Source organism: Acomys russatus, chromosome 16, assembly GCF_903995435.1.
Source record: "Acomys russatus chromosome 16, mAcoRus1.1, whole genome shotgun sequence".
Lineage (NCBI taxonomy): Eukaryota > Metazoa > Chordata > Mammalia > Rodentia > Muridae > Acomys > Acomys russatus.
This window is the reverse complement of record NC_067152.1, coordinates 7255189-7280673: the sequence shown is the minus strand read 5'-3', so window position 1 is coordinate 7280673 and position 25485 is coordinate 7255189. Positions and strand designations below refer to the sequence as shown.

At 45.3% G+C, this 25485-nt stretch overlaps 1 protein-coding gene across 1 annotated transcript; it reads right to left on the bottom strand.

The window, feature by feature from the left end:
* Positions 1–182: 182 nt before the first annotated feature.
* Positions 183–23719, bottom strand: Rnf135 (ring finger protein 135). Its single transcript, XM_051158095.1, has 7 exons — positions 23595–23719; positions 22985–23334; positions 20334–20447; positions 15549–15575; positions 15050–15212; positions 1534–1608; positions 183–712 (listed from the first exon to the last, which is right to left on the bottom strand). Exons 2-7 carry the CDS (start codon positions 23330–23332, stop codon positions 183–185), a joined length of 1257 nt encoding a protein of 418 aa, XP_051014052.1. The 5' UTR covers positions 23333–23334; positions 23595–23719.
* Positions 23720–25485: the final 1766 nt, after the last annotated feature.

Genomic DNA, 25485 nt, shown 5'->3' with positions numbered 1-25485 from the left:
AGGCATACTGTGTAGGCCAAGCTGGCCTTCTCAAATTTGCAGTGATCCCCCAGCCTCCACTTCCCGAGTAGTTCTGGGGTCCCAGGCACGTATGACCATATCCAGTTTCCTTAAGCGGAATTCTCTAGTTGCCCCTAAACAGAGGGACTGCAAAGACGCCACTGTTCTAACCCCAGGGGGCTTCAGGACCGGACTTGCTTTATCTCCAGGTAGTTCCCAGGACTTAAGCCATACAGCCAGAAGGCAGGATGCAGAGGGGCGGATGCAGAGACCTCACAGTCATACAGAACCTTCCTCTGGTCAGCCACTGAGTAGAAGGCAAGTTTCATCAGCTCAAGGTCCAGCCATACGCCCACAACCTCAGGGCGGCCCAAGGGAAGGTCGGTTTTCTTCATCATGGCCCAAGCAGAGAACTGGCCAGGCCCTTTCCACTCTATACACCAAGAGTCCTTAGTCCGCCCCAGGACCTGGTCCCGCTTCATGTGCCAGGAAGCCACCCCAACAGCCCAGTGGTTGCAGTTCCTAGTGTCCACTTCCCAGTATTTCTTCCCAGAGGAGAGGGCCTGGGAACATAAGACCTGGCTAATTAGAAATCTCTCGCAACTCCAAGGATAGGGCTGTTGATAGCGAGACACGGTCACCCTGCGCCAACTGTTGGAAACCTCCAGGTTACAGGAGATGCTCTTCAGGTCAAAGGTGGGACTGATGGCCCCTGCGGAGAAATAAACACCACAGCCAGTTATGTTTTTCATTTTTGCATATGGGTGTTTTGCCTGCGTGTACATCTGTGCACCATATAGTGCCCACAGAGCAAGTGCCCACAGAGCCAAGAGGAGTCCCTGGGACTAGCATTCCGGACCACTGTGAGCCACTGAGAGGGTGCCAGAAATCAAACCTGGGTCCTCTGGAAGCGCAGACACTGCTCTTAACCATTGAGCCATTCCTCCAGTGATGGATAGTCAGCTTTTGACCATCCATGCTGGAAGTCATTCACACAATAGCAAAAAGTAGCATCTTACCTTTTTGGTGTGAGGTGAAACATTAAACTGACACTTGAACTTGTAGAAAGCTCTACATAGGCCTTTAGGCTGTGCTATCAATACCCTATCCCTGCATTACATTTTGACCTCCCGGCAGGAAGCTATCTCTGAATCCCACAAAGCAAGGTCAATCTTGCTTTTCTCAATACCTTTGTACGACCATAGCTATCTACACACTGACTTATGTGTTGTTCACTGTTTTTTTGTTTTGGTTTGGGTTTTGTGGGGGGGGGGGGTTCGAGACAGGGTTTCTCTGTGTAGCCTTGGATGTCCTGGACTCGCTTTGTAGACCAGACTGGCCTCAAACTCACAAGGTAGCTAAGGATGACCTTGAGACACTGATCCTCCTGCCTCCGCCTCCCAAGCTCAAGGCTTACACACGACCCATCACCCCTGATTTAGGCAGTGCTGGGGGAGCCCATCTTGTGCATGCTGGCAAAGTTGTCTATATCCCAGCCCCAGCAGGTACGTGTTACGTGGGCCTCGAACTTACACAGGGCAAGCTGAGAAGCTTCTCTGGGTACGGGACACCTCTGGTCAGGCGGCGAGCATAAGGAAGAAGATGGCACTTCTAGGAATTCAAAGAATAAATTAGAAGGAGGGAGCTCCATTAGCAAATGTCAAAGTAAAGGCGTCCTACTGTCCCAGTGTGGGCACAGGCCTGCATTCTTCCTCGTTAGCACATTTCCGGATGTCTAGGTAGTGCCAAACACCACGTTCAGACCAAGTATATGCAGCCCCGTGTTAGCATTGTGGGACTTTTTGCTTTGTTTTCTCTATACGGGGTTTCTCTGTGTAGCCTTGGCTCTCCTGGACTCACTTTGTAGACCAGGCTGGCCTCGAACTCATAGAGATCCGCCTGCCTCTGCCTCCTGAGTGCTGGGATTAAAGGCGTGTGCCACCACGCCTGGTGGGACTTCTTTTTTTTAAACCCTCGTCCCCACCCTCTGCAAAACCCAAACTTCAGCTCGCTAGCAGGGCTTTCTTTCTTTTTTTTTTTCTTTTTTTTTTTTTTTTTTTGGTTTTTTGAGACCAGGGTTTCTCTGTGTAGCCTTGGCCATCCTCGACTCACTTTGTAGACCAGGCTGGCCTCGAACTCACAGCGATCCGCCTGCCTCTGCCTCCCGAGTGCTGGGATTAAAGGTGTGCGCCACCACGCCCGGCAGGGCTTTCCTTTTTTAATAGTTGTTTTTGTTTAGTTTTGTTTTGGTTTTGGTTTGTTTTCTCTAGACAGGGTTTCTCTGTGTAGCCTTGGGTGGCCTCGAACTTAGAGAGACCCACCTGCCTTTGCCTCTTGAGTGCTGGGATTACGGGCATACGCCACCACACCCAGCTACTACCAGGGATCTTATTCATATGTTCTAAACTTGAAGAACCATATAAGCAGCCGGGCGGTGGTGGTGCGCACCTTTAATCCCAGTACTTGGGAGGCAGAGGCAGGTGGATCACTGTGAGTTCGAGGCTAGCCTGGTCTACAAAGTGAGTCCAGCCTAGCCAAGGCTACACAGAGAAACCCTGTCTCGAAACACAAAAGAACCATATAAGCCCCATAGACAGAAAGTGTTTTATGCATGGCAATACAGCTCCAGGGGATTGCAGCATCCTCATACGCAGACTGCTCACATCCCCACCTCAGTACCCCAAACCGTTATCATGTGAGCCAGGTCACATGAGCTGAGGTACGGTTCTTGCCAAGTCCTGACAGCGCCAGCTCCCTCTCCATGTTCCTAAGTGTAATTGTGCACTTGAGCAATTATATACAGTTGTTGCAGGATATTTGATTTCGTTGTGAACCCCGAGACTATGACCTGTAAAAACCTGTTGCTTGTTTGGCATATTCAGCCCTAGCACACACTTTTAATACAAGAGCTCTCTGTACACAGGATTTAATAAAATTAACCCTAGGTCCAGGGACGGAGCAAGAAACCAGCCGAGAAAGATTAAGGAAAAAGGAGGGACTTTAAGAGAATTTAGGACAGCCTGGAGAAAAAGAAAGAGCTCTTCGGCCTTGGGTTTCTGGCTTTTTCCTCTGGGACGTGAGCTGAGGAGGAAGGTCAGCTGGGTGCGTCCTCTGCTTCTCTGAGCTAGCAGGTTTCCACCCAGCATCTGGCTCCCAAGTTTTCACTGGTAAAATGGAATGGGTTGGGATTTTTTTTCCCCCCATTACAACAACAAACAGTAGACTGCAACGACCCTGGGAAGGCAGGAACAGAGAAAGTGAGGAAAGCCCTATAGCAAAGGTGAACTTTGACCCCATTTGTATCTTTTTTTCCCCATCTTCATTTGTGTGGCATGTGCATGTATATGCATATTTCTGCATGTGTGGGTGCTTGTGCATGTGTGTTTTCACACATGGATGAAAGCCTGATTTTTTATTTATTTATTTATTTTTTTTTTGGTTTTTCGAGACAGGGTTTCTCTGTGTAGCCTTGGCCATCCTGGACTCACTTTGTAGACCAGGCTGGCCTCGAACTCACAGCGATCTGCCTGCTAACTCAGCCCCAGGAGTACACAACAAATCTTACGACATATTTACACTTAAGTTCTTAGCACAGTGTACATGTTTCTTTCACAAGGAAGGGTATGCTGATTCAGAGATAGTGGCCAAGATTTAGGATCTAGGGAGACTAACTGAGGTAATCATACTGCCTGTGGGAGGGAGAATGGGTTAGGCCCCAAGATAACACAGAGGATGCCAGGCGGTGGTGGCGCACGCCTTTAATCCCAGCGCTCGGGAGGCAGAGGCAGGCGGATCGCTGTGAGTTCGAGGCCAGCCTGGTCTACAAAGTGAGTCCAGGATGGCCAAGGCTACACAGAGAAACCCTGTCTCGAAAAACAAAACAAAACAAAACAAAAAAGATAACACAGAAGTCACTTAGGCTGTTGTAAAGTAAAAGTGGTTTTTATGGTGTAAAAGCAACGTTCAAGATTTAGAAGGAAAGGGTCTGAGATAAGTAAATACAAAAATCCTAGAAGATACGGGCAGAGCCTGTCTCATCAGACAGCAGGTTGTAAAACTATATCATTCCCGGCATTCCAAGAAGAGCTGTGTACCTCATCCCATCAAAGAGATGAGCTATTGAATTTTCCTGGCGTCTCCAAGTGATTATCCGTGTTCACAAGGCCTTTTTGCCTTCTACATCGTCCCATTTCTTTTCTGTTTTTGTTTTGTTTTGTTTCCGAGACAGGATTTCTCTCCGTAGCCTTGCTTGGCTGTCCTGCACTCGGCTTTTGTTAGACCAGGCTGGCCTCCAACTCAGGAATATCCTCCTACCTCTGCCTCCCAAGTGTTGGGATGACAGGTGTGTGCCACTGCACCTGGCTACATTTCCTGATTTATAAATTTTTTTTTAAAGAAAAATAAAATAAAATAAAATAAAGGGCCGGGCGCGGTGCCTCCCAGCACTCGGGAGGCAGAGGCAGAAGAATCACTGTGAGTTCGAGGCCAGCCTGGTCGACAAGGCGAGTCCAGGACAGCCCGGGCTACACAGAGAAACCCTGTCTCGAAAAACAACCAAAACCAAAACCAAAAACATAAGGGGGGGGGGGGCAAAGCTTGTCTTTTTAGATGAGTTGTATTTGTAGTTACTATGACTACAAACTTAGTTTTAAGCACATTAAGGAATTTGGTCATTTATAAGTCAGTAAAGTCATTTATCATGGGAATTTCTTTGGACCACCAGCTCCTGAATGACAGAGACTTTCTATTAATGTGAAAGCTTAGCCTTAGTTGAGGGTTCTTCCCAACTAGCTCTTATAGCTTAAAGTAGGCCGTTCTTACTAATTTATGTTTTACCATGTGGCTCGTTACCTATTCTGAGTACTGGCAACTCTGACTGGCCAATCCCCTGAATCTGATTATTTCCCAGAGTGCCTATCTCTACCCGGAAGTCCCGCCTATCCTCTCCTGCCTCAGCTAATAGCCATTCGGCTCTTTATTAAACCAATCAGAAGGCTGAGACAGATGAGGCTTCATAAAAATAATACTGTCAGGCCTGTTCTTAAATCTCTTCTGGTACAGAAATCAGCATTTGAATATGAAGACAACCTTTACTCGGCGCACAAAAATACCATCCCAACATTTATTACTACAGAAACAAGGATAACAATTGCTAGAACAAGAAATCTTTTCAAAATGATGCAAAGATATTGTAGATATGTGTAGTAATATAAATCTATATGTAAAAAAAAATTTAATTGTAAAAAGAAAAATAAATGATGCCAAGGATTAAATGAACCTTCAGTATCTGCATGGCTATGAATAACATCCTTTCTTGTTATAACAGGTAACTTTTTTGAGAACGTTTCCTTAATTTCTTATTTTATCTTATTTTGTTTTTTCCAGACAGGATTTCTCTGTGAAATAGTGCTGGCTGTCCTGGAACTCACTTTATAGACCAGGCTGGCCTTGAACTCATGAAGATCCACCTGCCTCTGCTACCACATCCAGTTTTGTTTCCTTAATTTCTTATGATAGACCAAGACCTTTAAAAAAGATTACTTATCGGCTGGGCCATGGTGGTGCACGCCTTTAATCCCAGCACTTGGGAGGTGGAGGCAGGCGGATCTCTGTGAGTTCGAGGCCAGCCTGGTCTACAAAGCGAGTCCAGGACAGCCAAGGCTACACAGAGAAACCCGGTCTTGAGAAAAAAAAAAATGACTTATACTTCTTCTGAGGAGCTAAGCATACCAATATATTAGAGTATGGGAAAGTTCAAAATCTGCTAAGAGCAGATAAGGCCTAAAGGTCAACAGTAAACAGTAAAGAATTCATTCTCAGGACAAGTTAGTTCATTCTTAGGACAAGTTTGTAAGTAAAATTTGCTATGCTCTAAAAAGAAATGTAAGTTAGATAGACTCACCTTTGCCTTAGACAGGGGATTACATAGAAGGGAGAAACGGTAAGGGTTGATGAAAAATGTTGTTAGTTTCTGTTCTTTACGAAAAAGCTGTATAGTGCAGCACCACGCTGTAAAACTGCCAGCCTGCACACAATTCAAACTGGATGTGCCTGGCTAGATGTGAGCATTTGGCTTGCAATACGAGCCTTACAGCATTTGGCCTGCAACATTCAGGTGTGCCTAGCTAGGACATAATCATTTGGCCTGTAATACCATACTTCTTAGACATGGGTAATAATCACTGACTACAAGGAAACAAGAGAAACTTAAGAGTTTTAGTAAGTACTTTTTGAGATTCTTAGATGAGTAAAAGAAAAATCTGAAGAGGCATGTTTGAGTGCTCTAAAATCCTGCATAAATAAAGATGGCTGGAACTTCAGCAAGAGGTCACAGAGTCTTCCTTTCTGCCAACTCCACACCTCTGTCCCGGGTCACCAAGCTCTCTGGATTTGGACTCCAACAAACAACCAAGGTTATCTTGTCCTTGCTGCTCGAGAGAGAGCAGAGAGCCCACACATATCTCAGTCCCTTTTGACCATGGCTAGACACAGTCTAAAGTAAGAGTTCCAAGTTTGCCAGGAAGTTTTAGGACGTGCCGCTGCTGCAAGCTCTCGCGGAGCACCAAGTACAGATTTACCACAGAGACATTTCCTCGAGGTTCAAACCGTCTCTGAACGATTTCTCAGCCTCCACTGACTCAACCCAAACACAGCAAAGGCTTTGCGGAAACATTTCACTCAGAGCTAGACACAAAGGCTTTACTACATGCATTAGAGCGTGTCTCAAATCGGCTAACTCACGAACTATATCTCACTATTTTTTGTGTTGTTGAAGCCAAGGCTTTGAAGAATGCTTATGCCAGTCACTAGGGAACTCAGCAGTTTGAAGTTCCTTGTGGAGGGCCACTTCAGCTTTGGAAGCAGCAACAGTCAACACAATAATCCCCATTACCACAACAATAATCTGTCCGATCATCCAACGAGCTCTTCTTAATATTTTTCAGCAAGCTTTTGGGCTAGATCGTCACAGGCGAGTTTCCCCAGCATCCAGACTGCTGGCCCTGCTCTAAGGATGCACAAACTTGTACACTGTACACACCATACAAAATCTACAAAAGTGACATTTAAAGACATGCTACAATTGACCCAGGTATGAAGAGTGCAGCGTTTACAAGTGATACTATATTTATTACAGGCACAGGCCCTTCCAGCAGCAAGGTAATGGCACACATGCTACCAAGCGGTGACTTTGATTTAAGCCAGAGGACAAAAAAAAAAAAAAAAGCTAAAGGAGAAAGTAAGCCTATCACCATTGATGCTTAACCTCCCCTTTCATGCTTTAAGGCGGCAAAGGCACTTGCCAGTTTCTACAAATTAGTCAGAACTGAATCGCCAAATTGCGAGAGGAATTCACATCCCAACATGCCATTGAATAGGCTCGTCAGAAACAGAACTAATTTCCAGAGTTTTCTTTGAACAATACTGTTGCCCCTTTAAGTCTGAATGAGAATATTTTCCTTGAGGGAAATTATAAGGGCTCTAATCAATGACTTCTCCACGGGAGACAGTACCAAGAGTGGAGGGTTCTCACTTTTATTTTGTTGGTTATTGGTTTTCTGAGACAAAGTGTAGCCCTGGCTGTCCTGGACTCGCTTTGTAGACCAGGCTGGCCTCGAACTCACAGAGATCCACCTGCCTCTGCCTCCCAAGTGCTGGGACTAAAGGTGTGCACACCACACCTTGCAGTTCTTTGGTTTTTCAAGACAAGGTTTCTCTGTGTAGCCCTGGCTGTCCTGGAGTTCACTCTGTAGACCAGGCTGGACTCAAACTCAGAGATCCGCCTGCTTCTGCCTCTGGAATGTTGTGATTAAAAGCATGCACCGCCATGCCTGGCTTCACTTTTACTTTGTTGCCAAAGTGTCTAGTTTAGATTTTTTTTGTTGGTAACCCACATCTCACAAGACCTCAGATTTATGGAACTAATAGCATTCATTTCCATATGCACGAAGCATATAACACTTATGAAAAATCCTGGTTAGCCATTTCGGGGCTTTTAAGGTTTAGTTACGATATCTATATAAAGCCGGGCGTGGTGGCGCACGCCTTTAATCCCAGCACTCGGGAGGCAGAGGCAGGCAGATCGCTGTGAGTTCAAGGCCAGCCTGGTCTACAAAGCGAGTCCAGGACAGCCAAGGCTACACAAAGAAACCCTGTCTCAAAAACTAAAAAAAAAAAAAAAACCAAAGATATCTACATAACTTAAAGGCTGTTTAAGTCTTCTGAGCTAGGCCCAAATAACCTGACTCCTCTGCCACTGCGTCTCTCCACACAGAGCTGTCTGCCTCTCAGCTCCATCCCAACTCCCTTCTGACTTCCTTCTGCCACTGTCTGCTTCTCTCTCTGAGTCTGCCTACTTCTCTTCCCGTCCCAGCTATGGCCACCAGCTCTTTATTATATAAAAAGCCACAATCTTTACTTAGTTGGCTTTGGGGGCTATGTGAGGAGGGTCACGATCACCGAAGCAGCTTGCCTTTCTCTCCAAGGCAGGTGAAGAAGTGACACTGATGCAGCCTGCAGCCTGCTGCTACAGACTCCGAGTTAACAATTACAGTTACAGGACACACCTCCATACAGTGGGCGGGAAAGGCACCCCAACATCTCCCCTTTTTAGTCCAAGAAATGGCTTTATCTGTAACGTCAGTAAACTACATACAATAAGAACAATTATGAGAACTATCCGGGTAAGAATTGTATTTACAATGGCCAGTCCACTTGTATTTGGCAACCATGGAGAAAGTACTCCACTGTCTAACCTATCTCGGTGAGTCCAAAGTTCAGCGCCTTAAATCACTTCTTTTCTCCATTTAAGCTTTAAGCTTTCATACCATCTAACCGTTACAACTTGCACTTATCAACCTTAAAATGTCTTTTTAGACCCTAAAACACTTCCTTAGATCCCTTATAACTTAAGCTTTTATGTCTTTCAACCTTTAACAAGGAAAACTGTAACACTATGGCTATTCTTCAACCCCATCAGAGACCTGAGAAGGATAAATTTGCACCCGAGTAAACGGGAAGTGCAGAGCAAACAGCAGGCCAAATCCTGGGAAGCTGGATATCTCATTGGCTATCCAAGAGGGGCGGACCTAGCTGAGGCTGTCTATGAGCTGAACCTCTAGGGCTATCGGCATTGAAGCTGTCCTCGCTGCACATTTTGGGGAGACAGCAGCTGAGGCAGTCTGTGAGGCTGAATCGCCTGGGACTAGCTGCTTTGACTTTGGTCATTTTGCGCTGAACTCATACAAACTTGCACAGGTCAGCTAAAGATGATTCTCTGCTCTATGTGTGAGCAGGTGAAAGGCATCTGTCAAGCTTTTTAAAGTACATCTGGATCCACAAACTGAAACAGGGTGTTATAAATCCCCGTCCGTTCTACCTGAAAGAAAGGCATGTAATAAAAAGTTAAGTGGACCCAGTAGCCAAGAAGAATCCACGGCTTCTGTAGACATTCGTGTCTCAGGCGGGAATAGCGAGCTGTTCCCACGTAGGGGGATCAGCACTGCCACCATCAGTTCCACTTTTCATGTCAGCAACCAAGATTTTATGGCAGTCTTCCCCTGTTCAGATCTACTCTTTTTGTTTTGGTTTGGTTTTTTCTCGAGACAGATTTTTTTGTGTGTGTGTAGCCATGGCTGCCCTGGAACTTGCTTTGCAGACCAGGGTGGCCTGGAACTCACAGAGATCCACCTGCCTCTGCCTCCCGAGTGCTGGGATTAAAGGCGTGCGCCACCACAGGGCTGTCAAATCTAATCTTAATTAGCTGTGAAGGAATCCACTGCTTTTCCTTTCCTGCTGAAAATAGAGCATGTCCTTTCCCCCAGTGCATCACACTTCCTGACTTATGTTTCCAGGTTAACACAGCCCTAAAGTATATAGACAACTTGAATTAAGTAGTCCTTTCTAAAATCTAGTATCTTTCAGCAACTGTGCCAGCTACCTGTCTAATTGACATAAAACCTCTTTTGTTTTGTTTTTGTTTCTCGGTCTCTCTCTGTATAGCCTTGGCTGTCCTGGACTCACTTTGTAGACCAGGCTGGCCTTGAACTCAGTGATCTACCTGCCTCTGCCTCCTGAGGCTGGGATTAAAGGTGTGTACCACTAGCTAACTTTTTTAAATTTATTATGTATACAGTGCTCTCCCTGCATGTACACCTGCAGGCCAGAAGAGAGCATCAGATCACATTAGGGGTGGTTGTGAGATACCATGTGGTGGGAATTGAACTCAGGACCTTTGGAGGAACAGTCAGTGCCCTTAACCTTTGAGCCATCTCTTCAACCCGTCTTTGGTTTTTCTTTTCTTTCTTTCTTTTTTTTTTTTTCCGAGACAGGGTTTTTCTGTGTATCCTTGGCTGTCCTAGACTCACTTTGTAGACTAGGCTGGCCTCCAACTCATAGAGATTCATCTGCCTCTGCCTCCCAAGTGCTGGGATTAAAGGCATACGCCACAACCACCCGGCCCATCTTTGGTTTTTCGAAACAGGGTTTCTCTGTGTAGCCTTGGCTGTCCTGGACTCAGTTTATAAATAGGACTGGCTTCAAACTCAATGGTCCACCTACCTCTGCCTCCCAACTGCTGGGATTAAAGATGTGTGTCACCACTGCACAGCTTTAAAGTCATATCCTTCCATTTATACTTAGTTCTGAAACCTTTTCTACATAGAAAAGGTAGTTTGTTTCTGCCTGCATGCACATCTGCACACCAGAAGAGGGCACAAGATTTCCCTGTAGATGGTTATAAGCCACCATGTGGTTGCTGGGAATCAAACTCAGAACCTCTCAAGTGTTCTTAACCTCTGGGCCATCTCTCCAACCCCCCCAGAAAAGGTTTTTTTTAAAAAATCTACTCTAAAATATTATCCTCCCTTTGCACAGTGAGCCCAGAATGCACAGTAGATAAAAATAACTAAATTACACTCAAGTTTAGTATCTAACAGATCCAGACATGCCTCTTGTAATCTTTTTTCCACTTGGGTCAGTTAGTTCTCTGTCTGCTTTAGCCATTAGATGTTTCAAATAATTTAAATCCAAATTATCATGCAAAGTTTGAAATAATTACTTAATTCTAGAGTAGTCAATCAATTTGTGGTTCCTAACCAATTAATATCTCCCAATAATATTTTAAAGTCATTAGGAGCTAGGCATGATGGAGCACGCCTTTAACCCCAGCACTCAGGAGGCAGAGGAAGTCAGATCACTGAGTTTGAGGACAGCCTGGTCTATAAAATGAGTCTAGAACAGCCAAGGCTACACAGAGAAACCCTGTCTTAAAAAACAAACAAACAAGTCATTAGGAGTTTGTAATTGCTCTCTTCTAAACTATACCTTTTGTGGTTGGATTTTCTGTTGACTAAATTAAATCCTGAATAGTTTATAGAATCTGTCTTTGTATCATATCAGGTGGGACCTGTAATCACCAACATGGTGTAATTTGTGTGTGTGTGTGTGTGTGTGTGTGTGTGTGTGTGTGTGTGTGTGTGGTTAATTCAACATTCTTTCTAAGGTGTCTGTATCAGAAGCAGCCAATAAAATATCCACATAATGGTAAATAATATATTGAGAAATTGTTTGCAAACCACTTCCAGTGGTCAATGTACAAGATATTGACATAAAGTTGTACTATTTAACATACCTTAAGGAAGAACCTTCCATTAATATCTCTCTATTTTTTCTTGTAATAGGGCAGTGAAGAAACAATCTTTTAAAACAGTAATTATAATAGGCCAATCTTTGGGCAATGTGGGGGGGAAAAAAAAGAATTCCAGGCTGCAAAGACACCATAGGTTGAATCACTTTATTTACAGTTAAATCAGCTAACAATTTCCATTTTCAAGGTTTCGTTTTTATTACAAATATAGGAAAACAGTAGTTGTAGTTTCCTCCCTGTGTTGAGCACCTAACTGTTCCTCTACTAGCTGCTCATGGGCCTGTAACTTTTTAAGGGCTGCTGATACACCCAAATGGGCTTACTAGTTAACCATTTAAAAGGTAGGGCAATTGATATTCTAGCACTCGCCAATACTCCAAATTCCTGCTTTTGTCCTGCTGCTGGAAAACCTGGCTAGCCTGCGATTTTCCTTGATAATTTTTTCCAATACCATTTCCAGGAACGTGTACCACTTTTTGTTTGTTTGGCTTTTTTCGAGACAGGGTCTCTCTGTGTAGCCTTGGCTGTCTTGGACTCACTTTGTAGACCAGGCTGGCCTCGAACTCACAGAGATCCTCTTGCTTCTCTCTCAAAGAGTGCTGAGATTACAGGCATGCGCCACGGCACCCAGACCGCATTCCACTTTTAACATCATTCTATGAGATGTTTCTGAAATTGTAGTACTATTAATTTGAGTTCCCCGCAGTTGTAACAAACGCCTTCCCATAAGTTTATAGCTATATCAGTCACATAAAGTCTTAACTTCCTACCTGAACTTCAGGCCCTATGCATCTAACCCATTCTACACTTTACCTGAGATCATGTTCTCATAACTAAAACCTGAGCGGAACTTCCTGTAATGGCCATTTGGGATTCTAAAGCTCTTGAGAAATTATAGATACATCAGTTTGTTCCTGGGCCCGAAGCTAGGCCCTTTATCGTCTCCGGTTTCCCAACAAAACATTGCCGTGCACATCTCTCACTGATCTACACTCACTAATCCAATGTCTGCCTTTGCCACACCTCCTGCAAACTCCAGGGGGTTGAGGCCTTCTAGTCTGGTTATTCTCCAAAGTAACGGGACGACGACGACAATCTTTCCTTAAATGTCCCGATTTCCCACAATTAAAGCATTTCGTATTCTGAGGCTGATGGGCCTTGGCTAAAGTTTGTCCAGCATCAGCAGTAGCTTTAATCCATTCCTCTAGAGGAGCGTCCTTGTCCTTCAAGGACCTTAGAACTTTCTGACATTCTGTATTGGCGTTTGAAAAAGCCAAGACCTTAATTAGCAATTGACCCGAATATGAATCTGCTATTATTCTACGCACGATCAGAGTTATTCTCTCTAAAAAATGAGCGTAGGCTTCCGTTGGGCCTTGTAAAATTTTTTCAAATGATATAGACCTTTTCCTCTGCTCTTCAACTTTATCCCAGGCCTTTAGAGCCACTGAACGACACTGCTCTATAGTGGCATCATTGAACTGTACCTGCTTTCGTAGGTCATAATACTGACCCTCACCTAACAGTTGATCCTTCCGAATACTCACTCCCCTAACCCGATTATGCTGCTCCATGTCTTCAGCTACTATGGTCCTCCAGCTAAGCCACTGGCACTGACGATAACCATCGAGGACAGCCACCATCAAGTCCCTCCAATCTTGTGGAGTAACTTTATACCGAGTAGACCAATCGCTTAAAATCTGTCTTACATAGTGTGAATGCATCCCATATGCTTCCATTGCTTCTTTAAATCGCCTCACATCTATCATTTCTGTAGGCCTACCACTAATCTGAACATAACCTTGAGAAGATCGGCTGTTTGCAGACATTTGCTGCTCAGTGCCTGGAAACACCTGAGGCGGCGTCTTTATGATCTCGGGAAACCACTCCTCAATACCTTCATAAAGAGGCACTTTAGGGTCTTGATTAAACGCTTCCCTTTTTTCTTCTTTTATTCTTTGTCTCTGCAGGCTTTCTGTTGGAAAAAAAAAAAAAATTCCGGTTCTATAAGTAAAACAAATTTTTTTTTTAAATGGTTTTTTTTGAGACAGGGTTTCTCTGTGTAGCCTTGACTGTCCTGGACTCACTTTGTAGACCAGGCTGGCCTCGAACTCACAGCAATCCACCTGTCTCTGCCTCCCAAGTGCTGGGATTAAAGGTGTGTGCCACCCCGCCCCGCTTCTTGAGTACAACAAAATTTAAGACATGTTTACACTTAACTTCCTAGCAAAGTACACATGCTTCTTTCACAAGAATGGGTACTGCTGACTCAGAGATGGGCGGCCAAGATTTAGGGTCTAGGGAGACTGTCTGAGGTAAACATAATGCCTGTAGGAGTCAGGATTGGTCTGGCCCCAAGATAAGAGAGAAAGTGGGTTTTTAGAGTCGGGTATGGTGGCGCACACCTTTAATCCCAGCACTTGGGAGGCAGAGGCAGGAGGATCACTGTGAGTTCAAGGCCAGCCTGGTCTACAAAGTAAGCCTATTTCCAATCTCCTCAGTCCAGGACAGCCAAGGCTAAACAGAGAAACCCTGTCCCGAATAACCAAAAATAAAAATAATAATAATAATAAAATTAAAAATTTTAAAAACCAGAAGGCATCTGGGCAGAATGACACACGGGGTAAAGCACTTGCTTAGCATGTGTGATGCCCTGGGGTCTAGCCTCAATAGCACCAAGACAAAAATCTAAGAAGTAAATATTAAAAACTAAGCCAGGTGGTGGCGGCAGCAGTGGCGCATGCCTTTAATCCCAGCACTCGGGAGGCATAGGTAGGGGAATCTCTGTGAGTTCAAGGACAGCCTAGTCTAAAAAGTGAGTCCAGGACAGCAAAGGCTACACAGAGAAACCCTGTCTCAAACAACAACAACAAAAAACCAACAACAGCAAATGGTGCCTATATATTCAAGTATGCAATATACCCATACACAACATTTTTAAAAAGTGAAAGCAGGGACCAGAGCAATGGCTCAGTGGGCAGAGACACCTGTTGCCAAACCCAATATCCAGAGTTGGTATAAGGAAAGTGCTTTCTGCAAGTTGTCCTCTGACCTCCCTTCACACACAAGCTGTGGCACCCACATGCCCACAACAACCACAACATGCGTAAGTAAAAATGAAAACCAGAGGTCCAAGGCAGCCTATTTCCAATCTCCTCAGGCCAAAGAAGAGCCGTAAGCTGGGATCCCGGTTCACATGCCTTAAAAATACCTCAGAAATACCTTGAGTTCATTTCCAAAAACTACAGCCATGGACATACCTCTGCCCACTCCTACCCAACTCACACCACTACAGTGAACCAGCTATGCTCCAGGTCCTGTCCCCAAAGAACAAAGCCAGGGGCACTTGGCCATTCCACCTAACTCCCTCAAGCAGTCCTGTTCCAATAAATTACATCAGCTCACCCTGAATTTGTTCTCCAGAAGCTTCTTTGCATATGTCAATCCCTTGCAGTCTGTCCTGAATTTCTTCTAAATTATGGAGAATCTCTCGAATTTTCCACAGAGATGCACTGGAAGTCACTGGCTTCGGAGAACCATAGGAATTGTATTCGTCAGAGGGAGAAGCCTATTGGTTAATGAGGAAAGAAGTCAACGAAAGCCAACCATGAGGGGCTGGAGAGATGGCTCAGTGGTTAAGAGCACCGCCTGCTCTTCCAAAGGTCCTGAGTTCAATTCCCAGCAACCACATGGTGGCTCACAACCATCTATAATGTAACCTGATGCCCTCTTCTGGCCTGCGGGTGTACAAGCAGACAACACTGTATACATAATAATAAATAAATCTTTAAAAAAAAAAAAAAAAAAAAAAAAAGAAAGCCAACCATGAACTCAATACACTCAAGCTTTGCCTGACATCTACATGTACCCCTGCAGGCCAGAAGAGGGCACCAGATCACATTACAGATGGTTGTGAGCCACCGTGTGGTTGCTGGAAATTGAACTCAGGACCTCTGGAAGAGCAGCCAGTGCTCTTAACCTCTGAGCCATCTCTCCAACCACTTTCCATCTACATTTTAAAACGTAAAACTAAACAGGCTTGTTTTCTTTTGGGTTCTTTTGGGGGGGGGCATGGGGGGGGGTTTCTGTGTATCCCTGGCTGTCCCGGACTCACTTTGTAGACAAGGCTGGCCTCGAAATCCTGAGTGCTGAGATTAAAAGCATGCACCATCACCACTAGGCCGACTTGTTTCTTTTGAGTTTTGTGGTTTTTTATTTTTTCGAGACAAGATCTCTCTGTGTAACAGCCCTGGCTGTCCTGGATTCACTTTGTAGACCAGGCTGGCCTCAAACTCATATACCCACCTGCCCCTGCCTCCCAAGAGCTGGGATTAAAGGTGTGTGTCACCATCACCGGCCTACTTGTTTCTTTTAATTTTATGTTTATGGGTGCTTTGCCTTCGTGTGTGTGTGTGTGTGTGTGTGTGTGTGTGTGTGTACACACCACACATCAGCCTGGTGTCTGAGGAAGCCAGAAAGACATCAAATTGCCTAGAATTAAAGTTACAGGCGGTTGTGAGCCATCATGTGGGTGTTGAAGGTTAAACCCAGGTCATCTGAAAAAGCAGCAAGTGCTTTTAATTGCTGAAGCGTCTTTCTGGTTCCTCTTTGTACATGATTTATTATTTATTTTTGTTTATTTCAAGACAGGGTTTCTCTGTGTAACTGTCCTGGTTTTTCTGGAAAGTTTTATAATCCACCTGCCTCTGCCTTCCAAGTGCTAGGATTAAGGCATGTGTCACCACACACCTGGCTTTTTATTTATTTATTTATTTATTTTTGGTTTGGTTTTTCTTTTCTTTCTTTTTTTTTAGTTTTCGAGACAGGGTTTCTCTGTGTAGCCTTGGCTGTCCTGGACTCGCTTTGTAGACCAGGCTGGCCTTGAACTCACAGCGATCCACCTGCCTCTGCCTCCCCAGTACTGGGATTAAAGGCATGCGCCACCATGCCCGGCAAGAACCTTTTTATTTTGTGTGTATTTGGTATATGTGTGCATATGGTGTATGTGCTCGTGGAAAAGGGTATCAGGTGCCCTGCTCTGGCACTCTTTACCCTATCCCCTTAAGACAGGGTCTCTCATTAAACTTGAAGCTAGGCTGGTGGCCAGGAAGTCACAGTAATCTCATACCTCTAGCCACTGCATACTTGTAACTAGTTCCAAAATCACAGTAATAGCATTGTGGCTTCCAGGTTTCAACAGATGCTCCAACTTCAAGGAGGGACATGCCTCAAAGCAATAGATAGACAGTAATAAAGGTTACCAGGGGGCTGGAGAGATGGCTCAGAGGTTAAGAGAACTGTCTGCTCTTCCAGAGGTCCTGAGTTCAATTCCCAGCAACCACATGGTGGCTCACAACCATCTATAATGTGATCTGATGCTGCCTTCGGGCATGAAGCTATCCATGCAGATAGAGCACTCATATACATAAAAATAAATAAATATGTTTTTCAAAAAATTATTCCCAGATACCTTCAATGAGCCCAAGTCCAAAAGTTGTAGCTATAATAAATAATAAAAAATAAAAACATAGCTGGGCATGGTGGCGCATGCCTTTAATCCCAGCACTCGGGAGGCAGAGGCAGGTGAATCTCTGTGAGTTCGAGGCCAGCCTGGTCTACAAAGCGAGTCCAGGACAGCTAAGGCTACACAGAGAAACCCTGTCTCGGAAAAAAACAAAAAAAAAAAAACAAAAAACATATGAAATCCCCCTGCCAAGGAAAAAGATATAGGAAAAAGAAAAATATGAAAAGTACATACAAGTCCTAGAAGGAAAATTAGAGAGACTTATAAACAAAGATTAAGGAAAACACTCAGACACAGACAGATGAATTTAGACAAACCTTAGAAAGGCCTAAGAAATAGTCCGATACAGAGGAATTTAGACAAGAGCCTACCACACCACAGCATAATGAAGCTGGAAGGGGATAGTCTGAAGTTGTTACAAAACAGGCGTCAAGCCGGACATTGGTGGCGCGCACCTTTAATCCCAGCACTCAGGAGCCAGAGGTAGGTGGTTCACTGTCAGTTTGAGGCCAGCCTGGTCTACAGAGTGAATTCCAGGACAGCCAAGACTTCACAGAGAAACCCTCCCTTGAAAAAAACCAAAACAACAAAAGAAAACAAAACAAAACAAGCCTTAGTGTATCCAGTTACTACACAACACCTACCAGGAGATGACAGGCACCAACAAGGTTATAACGAATGTGAGTGGCATCCTATACACATATTAGATCTGATGAGATTTAAGGAAGTGACCATCTCCTGTTGCATGCATTCATCCTATGTGAAGCAGATTCTAAACTCATGGGCAACTCAGAACAGGATTATCCTCCAAGACTGGAAAGATCTGGCAACAGCAAAATTGGCACCTGGTCCTCAGTTACAAGGGCAATCATAGCGAAAAGATGACGTGAAGGCCATAGAGGAAGGGAATCAGGCCAGAGGCATTATTTCTCAGGATCAGTTGCTAGGCGATGGACAACATGCTGGTTTACAAAGGCAGCTTGAGCCAGGCCAGGCGGTGGTGGCGCACGCCTTTAATCCCAGCACTCGGGGAGGCGGAGGCAGGCGGATCGCTGTGAGTTCGAGGCCAGCCTGGTCTACAAAGTGAGTCCAGGACGGCCAAGGCTACACAGAGAAACCCTGTCTCGAAAAACTAAAACAAAACAAAAACCCAAAGGCAGCTTGAATGTGATGATCACACTGTGGCACTATGTCACCTAGCAGCTTTCAGTGCTGCAGAGAAGGGTGAAGAATCAAGAAAGAGGTCTGAACAGTCATTTACCAAAATGACACAAGACGCAAAATGAACCTTCACTGATTCCTTACAAAGACTGACTTCAACTGTACATAATACTGTCAGATTTAGAAGTCAGAAAAGTCCTGATTGAATCTTTGGCTTTAGAAAATGATAATTCAGAATGCAAAAGAGTGATTAGACCTTTAAAGGCAAAATCAGCCCCAGTGGAGGAATGGATTAGAGATGTGGTGACATTAGACTTCACGATGCTGATCTGATAGGCGAAGTAATTTCTAAAAGACTTAAGGAAAATCAAGATGGCAGGTGTTTTGTGGTAGCCAAGGCATTCCTAGAAACAATGCAGAAGGTGTGGTGAGGGCAGGTTTTGGACTAAAGAATGCAGATCAAGAACAGATAGCTGGCCAGGCATGGCGGCACACACCTTTAATCCCAGCAGAGGTAGCTGACTGCTGCTGTGAACTCAAGGTCAAGCCTGGTCTACAAAGCAGGGCAGCCAAGGACGCACAGAGAAACCCTGTCTCCAAATCCTTTGGTCTTAGCTTTTTTTAGCCTCCTCCTAAGCTGTCCAGCCTTTTGGGCCTTTTTTTCTTTTCTTTTTTTTTGGGGGGGGGGGGGCGTTGTCTCTGTGTAGCCTTGGCTCTCCTCCCGAGTGCTGGGATTAAAGGCATGCGCCACCGTGCCTAGCTTTCTCATGGGGCCGTGAGCAGAGGAGGAAAGTCAGCTGGGTGCCTCCTCTCCCTCTCTGAGCTAGCAGGTTTCTGCCCCAGCATCGGGCTCCTGAGTCTTTATTAGTGCAAAGATAGAAAAGCTGTTTTTCAACCCTGGCCACTCAGTATCTTCCTAGACGGCCTCAGGGCTATTCTAAAACCAAATCCTCATACCTGTCCCAATCACCTGACAGCACCTGATGTCCCAAGCTGAACTCTTGCCCCCTCAAGGATAAAATAACTAGTAACCAATCATTTTAAAGGTCAACTAACCAATCATGTTTATACTGAATTCTGCTTTTGTAAGGGTATAAAAGACCCAAGCTTTGCTAATTTGGGGTCTCCAGTTCAGTAGAGCTTGGTAGACCCCATGGCGATGGATCAATAAAGCATCCCTTGCTGTTCACATCGGACTAGACTCTCATGTCTCATTGGGCTCCAGGAAGTAGGACCTAGCCCCGCAGGTCTTACATTAGTAAAATAGAACATTTGGGATTTTCATTTAAAACAACAGGGTTCAATTCCCAGCACCCTCATGGCAGCTCACAACTGTCTATAACTACAGTTCCAAGGGATCTGACATCTTCACACTAATGCACATAAAATAAACTTAAATAAATTATTAAGATATAAACAAGGCTGTCCTGGATTCGCTTTATAGACCAGGCTAGCCTTGAACTCATAGCGATCCACATGCCTCTGCCTCCAAGTGCTGGGATTAAAGGCATGTGCCACCATGCCTGGTTAACTGTGCTGTTTTTGAGATACCCAAGAGGAAGATTTAAGAAAAAAGAAAGTGCAGGGGCTGGAGAGGTGGCTCAGTGGTTAAGAGCATTGACTGCTCTTCCAGAGGTCCTGAGTTCAATTCCCAGCAACCACATGGGTGGCTCACAGGCAAAACACCCATAAATATAAGATAAATATGTCCAGGATAGCCAAGGCTAACACAGAGAGACCCTGCCTCGAAAAACCAGAAAAAGAAAAAAAGAAAATCAAAAAAATAAGAAAATGAAAAAGATCCTAAGGGTCGCTAAGATGCTTTTAGAGAGAACTGATTATGATTAGGTAGAATGGATCCCACCTACTCTAATACCGGATTTCCAATCACCCATAGTTGGCATTAAAGAGACTAGAGACCACTGGCATTCCAAGCCTCATACTGCCGTGGCTGGAAGCTGTCCTTCATCCTAGCCCCTTCCCACCGGAACCTACCGTGCCCACTCCAGAGCTCAAGCCAGGTCTTTCCATTTCAAGTCTGTTGACAACGTCTATAAGCTGTCCCACCAGTTCGGTCAGCTCCTGGACAACTTCTGTGGTGCTTTTCTGTACTGTCACCTTTAAAAGAGCAAATTTAAGCTTCTGGTTCCTGAAAACTGGACACAGGAAACACGACTCAAACACCAAGGTAGCAGTATGAAGGTAGACAGGTAGCCCAATGGTTAAAAAAAAGAAAGCCTAGTCTAGCCCTGTGGTGGTGCACGCCTTTAAACCCAGCGCGGGGGAGGGGGGAGCCGGCAGATTTCTGTGAGTTCGAGGCCAGCCTGGTCTACAAAGTGAGTCCAGGACAGCCAAGGCTACACAGAGAAACCCTATCTCAAAAAACAAAACAAACAGCCAGGCAGTGGTGCACGCCTTTAATCCTAGCACTTGGGAGGCAGAGGCAGGAGGATCTCTGTGAGTTCAAGGCCAGCCTAGTCTACAGAGAGAGAGAGTTCCAGGACAACAGCTAGAGCTGTTACACAGAGAAACCCTGTCTCAAAAAAAAAAAAAAGAGAAAGAAAAACAAAACAAAACAAAAAACCTAGAAAACTATATAAACAAATGAAGTTAGAGTCTTCTGTTGGTTTGGTTGGGTTTTGAGACAGAATCTCTCTACATAAAGTTCTGGAACTTGCTATGTAGGCCAGGCTGGCCTTGAACTCAGAGATTTGCCTACCTCTGCCTTCTGAGTGCTGGATTAAAAGAGTCACCACTATGCCCTGCCTGAAGTTAAGAGTCTCATCCTAACACTATACAGAAAAGTAAATGAGGAGGCGTGGAGACAGTGTATGCCTCAAAGAGTAAAAGTGAAAATAGTAATCGAGTGTGAGGTCCATTGCAGCAGTAGTCACTCTAGCCAAAAGGAGGAAGCAATCACGTGACCATCACTAGGTAAGCTGATTAGAAAGTGATGTGTCCAGCCGGGCATGGTGGCGCACGCCTTTAATCCCAGCACTTGGGAGGCAGAGGCAGGCGGATCGCTGTGAGTTCGAGGCCAGCCTGATCTACAAAGTGAGTCCAGGATGGCCAAGGATACACAAAGAAACCCTGTCTCGAAAAACCAAAAAAAAAAACAAACAAACAAACAAAAAAAAAAGAAAGTGATGTGTCCACAGAGCTGATGACAGCCACAGGGAGCAAGGGTGTTCTGACACATGCTGCAACATCAATCAGCTCTGAAAATATTACAGGAATGAACTAAGTCAGACAAAAAGGGGCAGCCGGGCAGTGGTGGCGCACACCTTTAATCCCAGCACTCGGGAGGCAGAGGCAGGCAGATCACTGTGAGTTCGAGGCCAGCCCTGTCTACAAAGTAAGTCCAGGACAGTCAAGGCTACAAAGAGTTGTCTTGAAAAAAAAAGAAAACAAAAACCAAAAAAGACACAAGGGGCATGGAGTGGACCCACTTACACGAAACACGTAGAATAGGTAAAATCAGATGAGCCTTGTGCAGAGGTTTGGAGGGCCAGGAATTAGGTGTATCAGTGGGTATCAATGTCCTATTTATGGTGATGGAATCACTATGACAACAGCAATGACAGAAGTCATTGAAATGTACGCTAAAAAACAAAAAACTTGTTTAAGCCGGGCCTGGTGGCACACACCTGTAATCCCAGCCTGGTCTACAAAGCAAGTCTAGGACAGCCAGGGCTACACAAAGAAACTCTGTCTTGAAAACAAAACAAAACAACAACAACAAAACTGCTCAAATGGTTCGCCAGGCATGGTGGCACAGGCTTTTAATCCCAGGTCTTGAAAAGCGGAGGCAGGCGGACCTCTGTGAGTTCATTTGGTCCACTCGTGTAATCCCAACCCTGGAAAGCTGAGTGAGTCCCCTACTCCAGGTTCGAAGCTATCTTGGTCTAGACTAATTAGATCCTGACTCAATAAATAAATAAACCAGTTGGTGGTGGCCCACGTTTAATCCCAGCACTCGGGAGGAAGAGAACTCTGAGTTCAAGCTGGTCTACAGAGCCAGTTCCAAGACAGCCAGGATTACACAGAGAAAACATATCTCAAAAAAAAAAATAAAATAAAACAAATAGATACATAAATAAATAATTGAATTAAAGAGTTAAAATGGACTTAGAGTTTGTTTTGTTTTTGGTTGGTTGGTTGGTGTCTGGTTTTTCCAGACAGTGTTTCTTTTCCCTGTGTAGCCTTGGCTTGTCCTGCAACTCACTTTGTAGACCAGGCTAGCCTCAGATTTTCGGGCTCCCAAAACCTGGGGTTGCAGGCATGGGCTCACCACGCCGGGCTTTTCTATTTCTTTATACACCTTCCGGAACTTTTTAAAAAAATTGACAGCAAAGGGGGCTGGAGAGATGGCTCAGTGGTTAAGAGCACCGCCTGCTCTTCCAAAGGTCCTAAGTTCAATTCCCAGCAACCACATGGTGGCTCACAACCATCTATAATGAGATCTGGTGCCCTCTTCTGGCGTGCAGGTGTACACGCAGACAGAACATTGTATACATAATAATAAATAAATCTTTTTAAAAATTGACAGGAAAACAGATTAGACTGAGAAAACACCTTGGCAGAAGAGTCCCTGAAGGCAAGAGGCAGGCACAAGGGGGCGCACGCGGCCCGCTGGAGCGTTGCAGGCTTCCTACCTGAGGAGGCGGGGGTCGCCGCGGAGATCCCGGCGGGGGAGCGGGTTCGGGGCCAGCCTCGAGCTCCTGCGCCGCTCTGCGGTACTTGTCCACCAGGTCCTGAAGCAGCGTGTTCTTGTGCAGTTTGGGCTTCGCCGCCGGGCCCTCCCGGCAGAGGGGGCAGGCCCAGGGGCAGCCATCCACGCCCGCCTGCTGCGAGACCCACGTATCCTGGAGGCACCGGAGGCAGAAGCTGTGGCCACAGGGCAGCGTGGTGGCACAGTCTAGCAACTCTTGGCAGATAATGCAGCTCAGGTCCTCCTCGCTCAGCCACACGGGGATGGCGGTGGCGACGAACGCGGCCGCCATAACTGAGGGAGGCGCAAAGTAAAGTTTCCGCTTGGACCCACCGACTACCTCAGCTTCGCCCCGCCCCCTGCATGCCCCGCCCCCTGCATGCCCCGCCCCGCCCATCACCTCGTCCCGCCCAGCCAGCCGCTCGCTGTTGCTGGAGCCTCTAAAAGTTCTCAGTGCTACTTGCCGCCTGGCATCGGGCCTGCAAAGTTCTCTCTCCTAATCCTCTGGGTACTGCTCGCCTCTCCATCAACGTACGACGACTCCAACGACTTACGCTATGAAAAGGGTTCACTTCAGGAACTCATTTTAGGGTTGTGTCCACAAGTTGTCGCATTGTGTTTTCTGAGATCCGTGCAAACAAGGCACACCTGAGTGTAGGGGCTGCCTAAGTGTAATACCGGAAATTAAACTGCAAGCCCCACCTGCCCAAGGACCAGGTAACTTCCTCGGATGCTGGGAGCTGTAGTTCATGGGCAAAAGAATGAAAGCTTCATGGGAAAGTAAGTGGCCTGTGGATTTTGTCCTACAACATGTCCCTCGGGGCCACTCACCTGGGAGTTTCTGAGAGTGGTCCTGACCAAAGTCTATCTTGGTCAATATTTAATAAAGCACTGGGAGAGGCAGAGGCAGGCAGATCTCTTGTGAGTTACAGACCAGCCTGGTCTACAGAGTGAGTCCAAGACAGCCAAGGCTACACAGAGAAACCCTGTCATGAAAAACCAAAAATAGCAGGCATGTGGTGGCACATGCCAATAATCCCAGCACTGGGGAGGCAGAGGCGGGCGGATCTCTCTGTTCAAGGCCAAGCTGGTCTATAAATCGAGTCCAGGACAGGACGACAAGAGAAGCGTTGTCTCTCAATTATCAAAGAAATAAAAGAAAGGAAGGAAGAAAGAAAGACCAAAAATAAATAAATACATAAAAAGTAAATAAAGCAAGCTTGCTTCACATACCTTTAATCCCAGCACTTGGGTGGCAGAAGCAGGTGGATCTTTGTGAGTTGAAGGCCAACCTGGTCTACAGTGAGTTCCAGGACAGCCAGGGCAGTTAGCAAACATGTCATTCGGCTGGCCTGTCTTCAGGGTCCTAGCAATTGCTATGTAATCACATGACTTGCCCCCCCACCCCTGCCCTGAGACTCACTGTCTCTGTGTCTTCTGCAGGCCCTCCTCCTCTTTTCCTACAATAAACTTTCTCTTTTTTTTTTTTTTTTTTTGGTTTTTCGAGATAGGGTTCCTCTGTGTAGCCTTGGCTGTCCTGGACTCACTTTGTAGACCAGGCTGGCCTCGAACTCACAGCGGTCCGCCTGCCTCTGCCTCCCGAGTGCTCGGATTAAAGGCGTGCGCCACCATGCCCAGCTCCAACAATTTTTCAAAGTCATTAAGAGTTTGTAATTGATCTCTCCTGATTTGTACTTTCTGTGGTTGAATTTTCTGGAAACCTATTTTATATCCCAAATAATTGACAGATTATCCTCTTTGCATTTTTTTTCTTTCTATTTATTTATTTATTTATTTATTATGTATACAGTGCTCTGCCTGCAATGTACACCTGCAGGTCAGAAGAAGGCATCAGATCCCATTATAGATGGTTGTGAGCCACCATGTGGTTGCTGGGAATTGAACTCAGGACCTCTGGAAGAGCAGCCAGTGCTCTTAACCTCTGAGCCATCTCTCTCCAGCCCTATTTTTTTTTTCAAGAGCAACTTATAATCCCTAGTAAAGCAAAATTCTCCTTACTTCAAATCTTTTCTTTTCCTAAGGTATCTGCATCTGAACTAGCCAGGAAGAAATCATTCGTATAATGGGAAATTTTAGATTGAGAAAACTTTTTGGAAATTATTTTTAGTGGCTATAGTTCAAAATATTAGCAAAAGGTAGGATTGTTTAACATTCCTTGTTCTAAGACTTTTGAATCATATCTCTTTATAGTGACTAGGTGTGATCATCAGATTCAAACTGCCTTTGTAAATCAGCATATTGACTTTCACCTAGCAAGGGATCATGGGAAATATCAATACTCTGGCCTGATTTCGTTGGCCTTTACTTCATCTTTTCAACATGATCACCATTGTAACTGAGGACCAGGTGCCAATTTTGCTGCTGCCAAATCCTTCCAGTTTTGAGGGATAATCCTGTTCTGAGTTGCCCGTGAATTTAGAATCT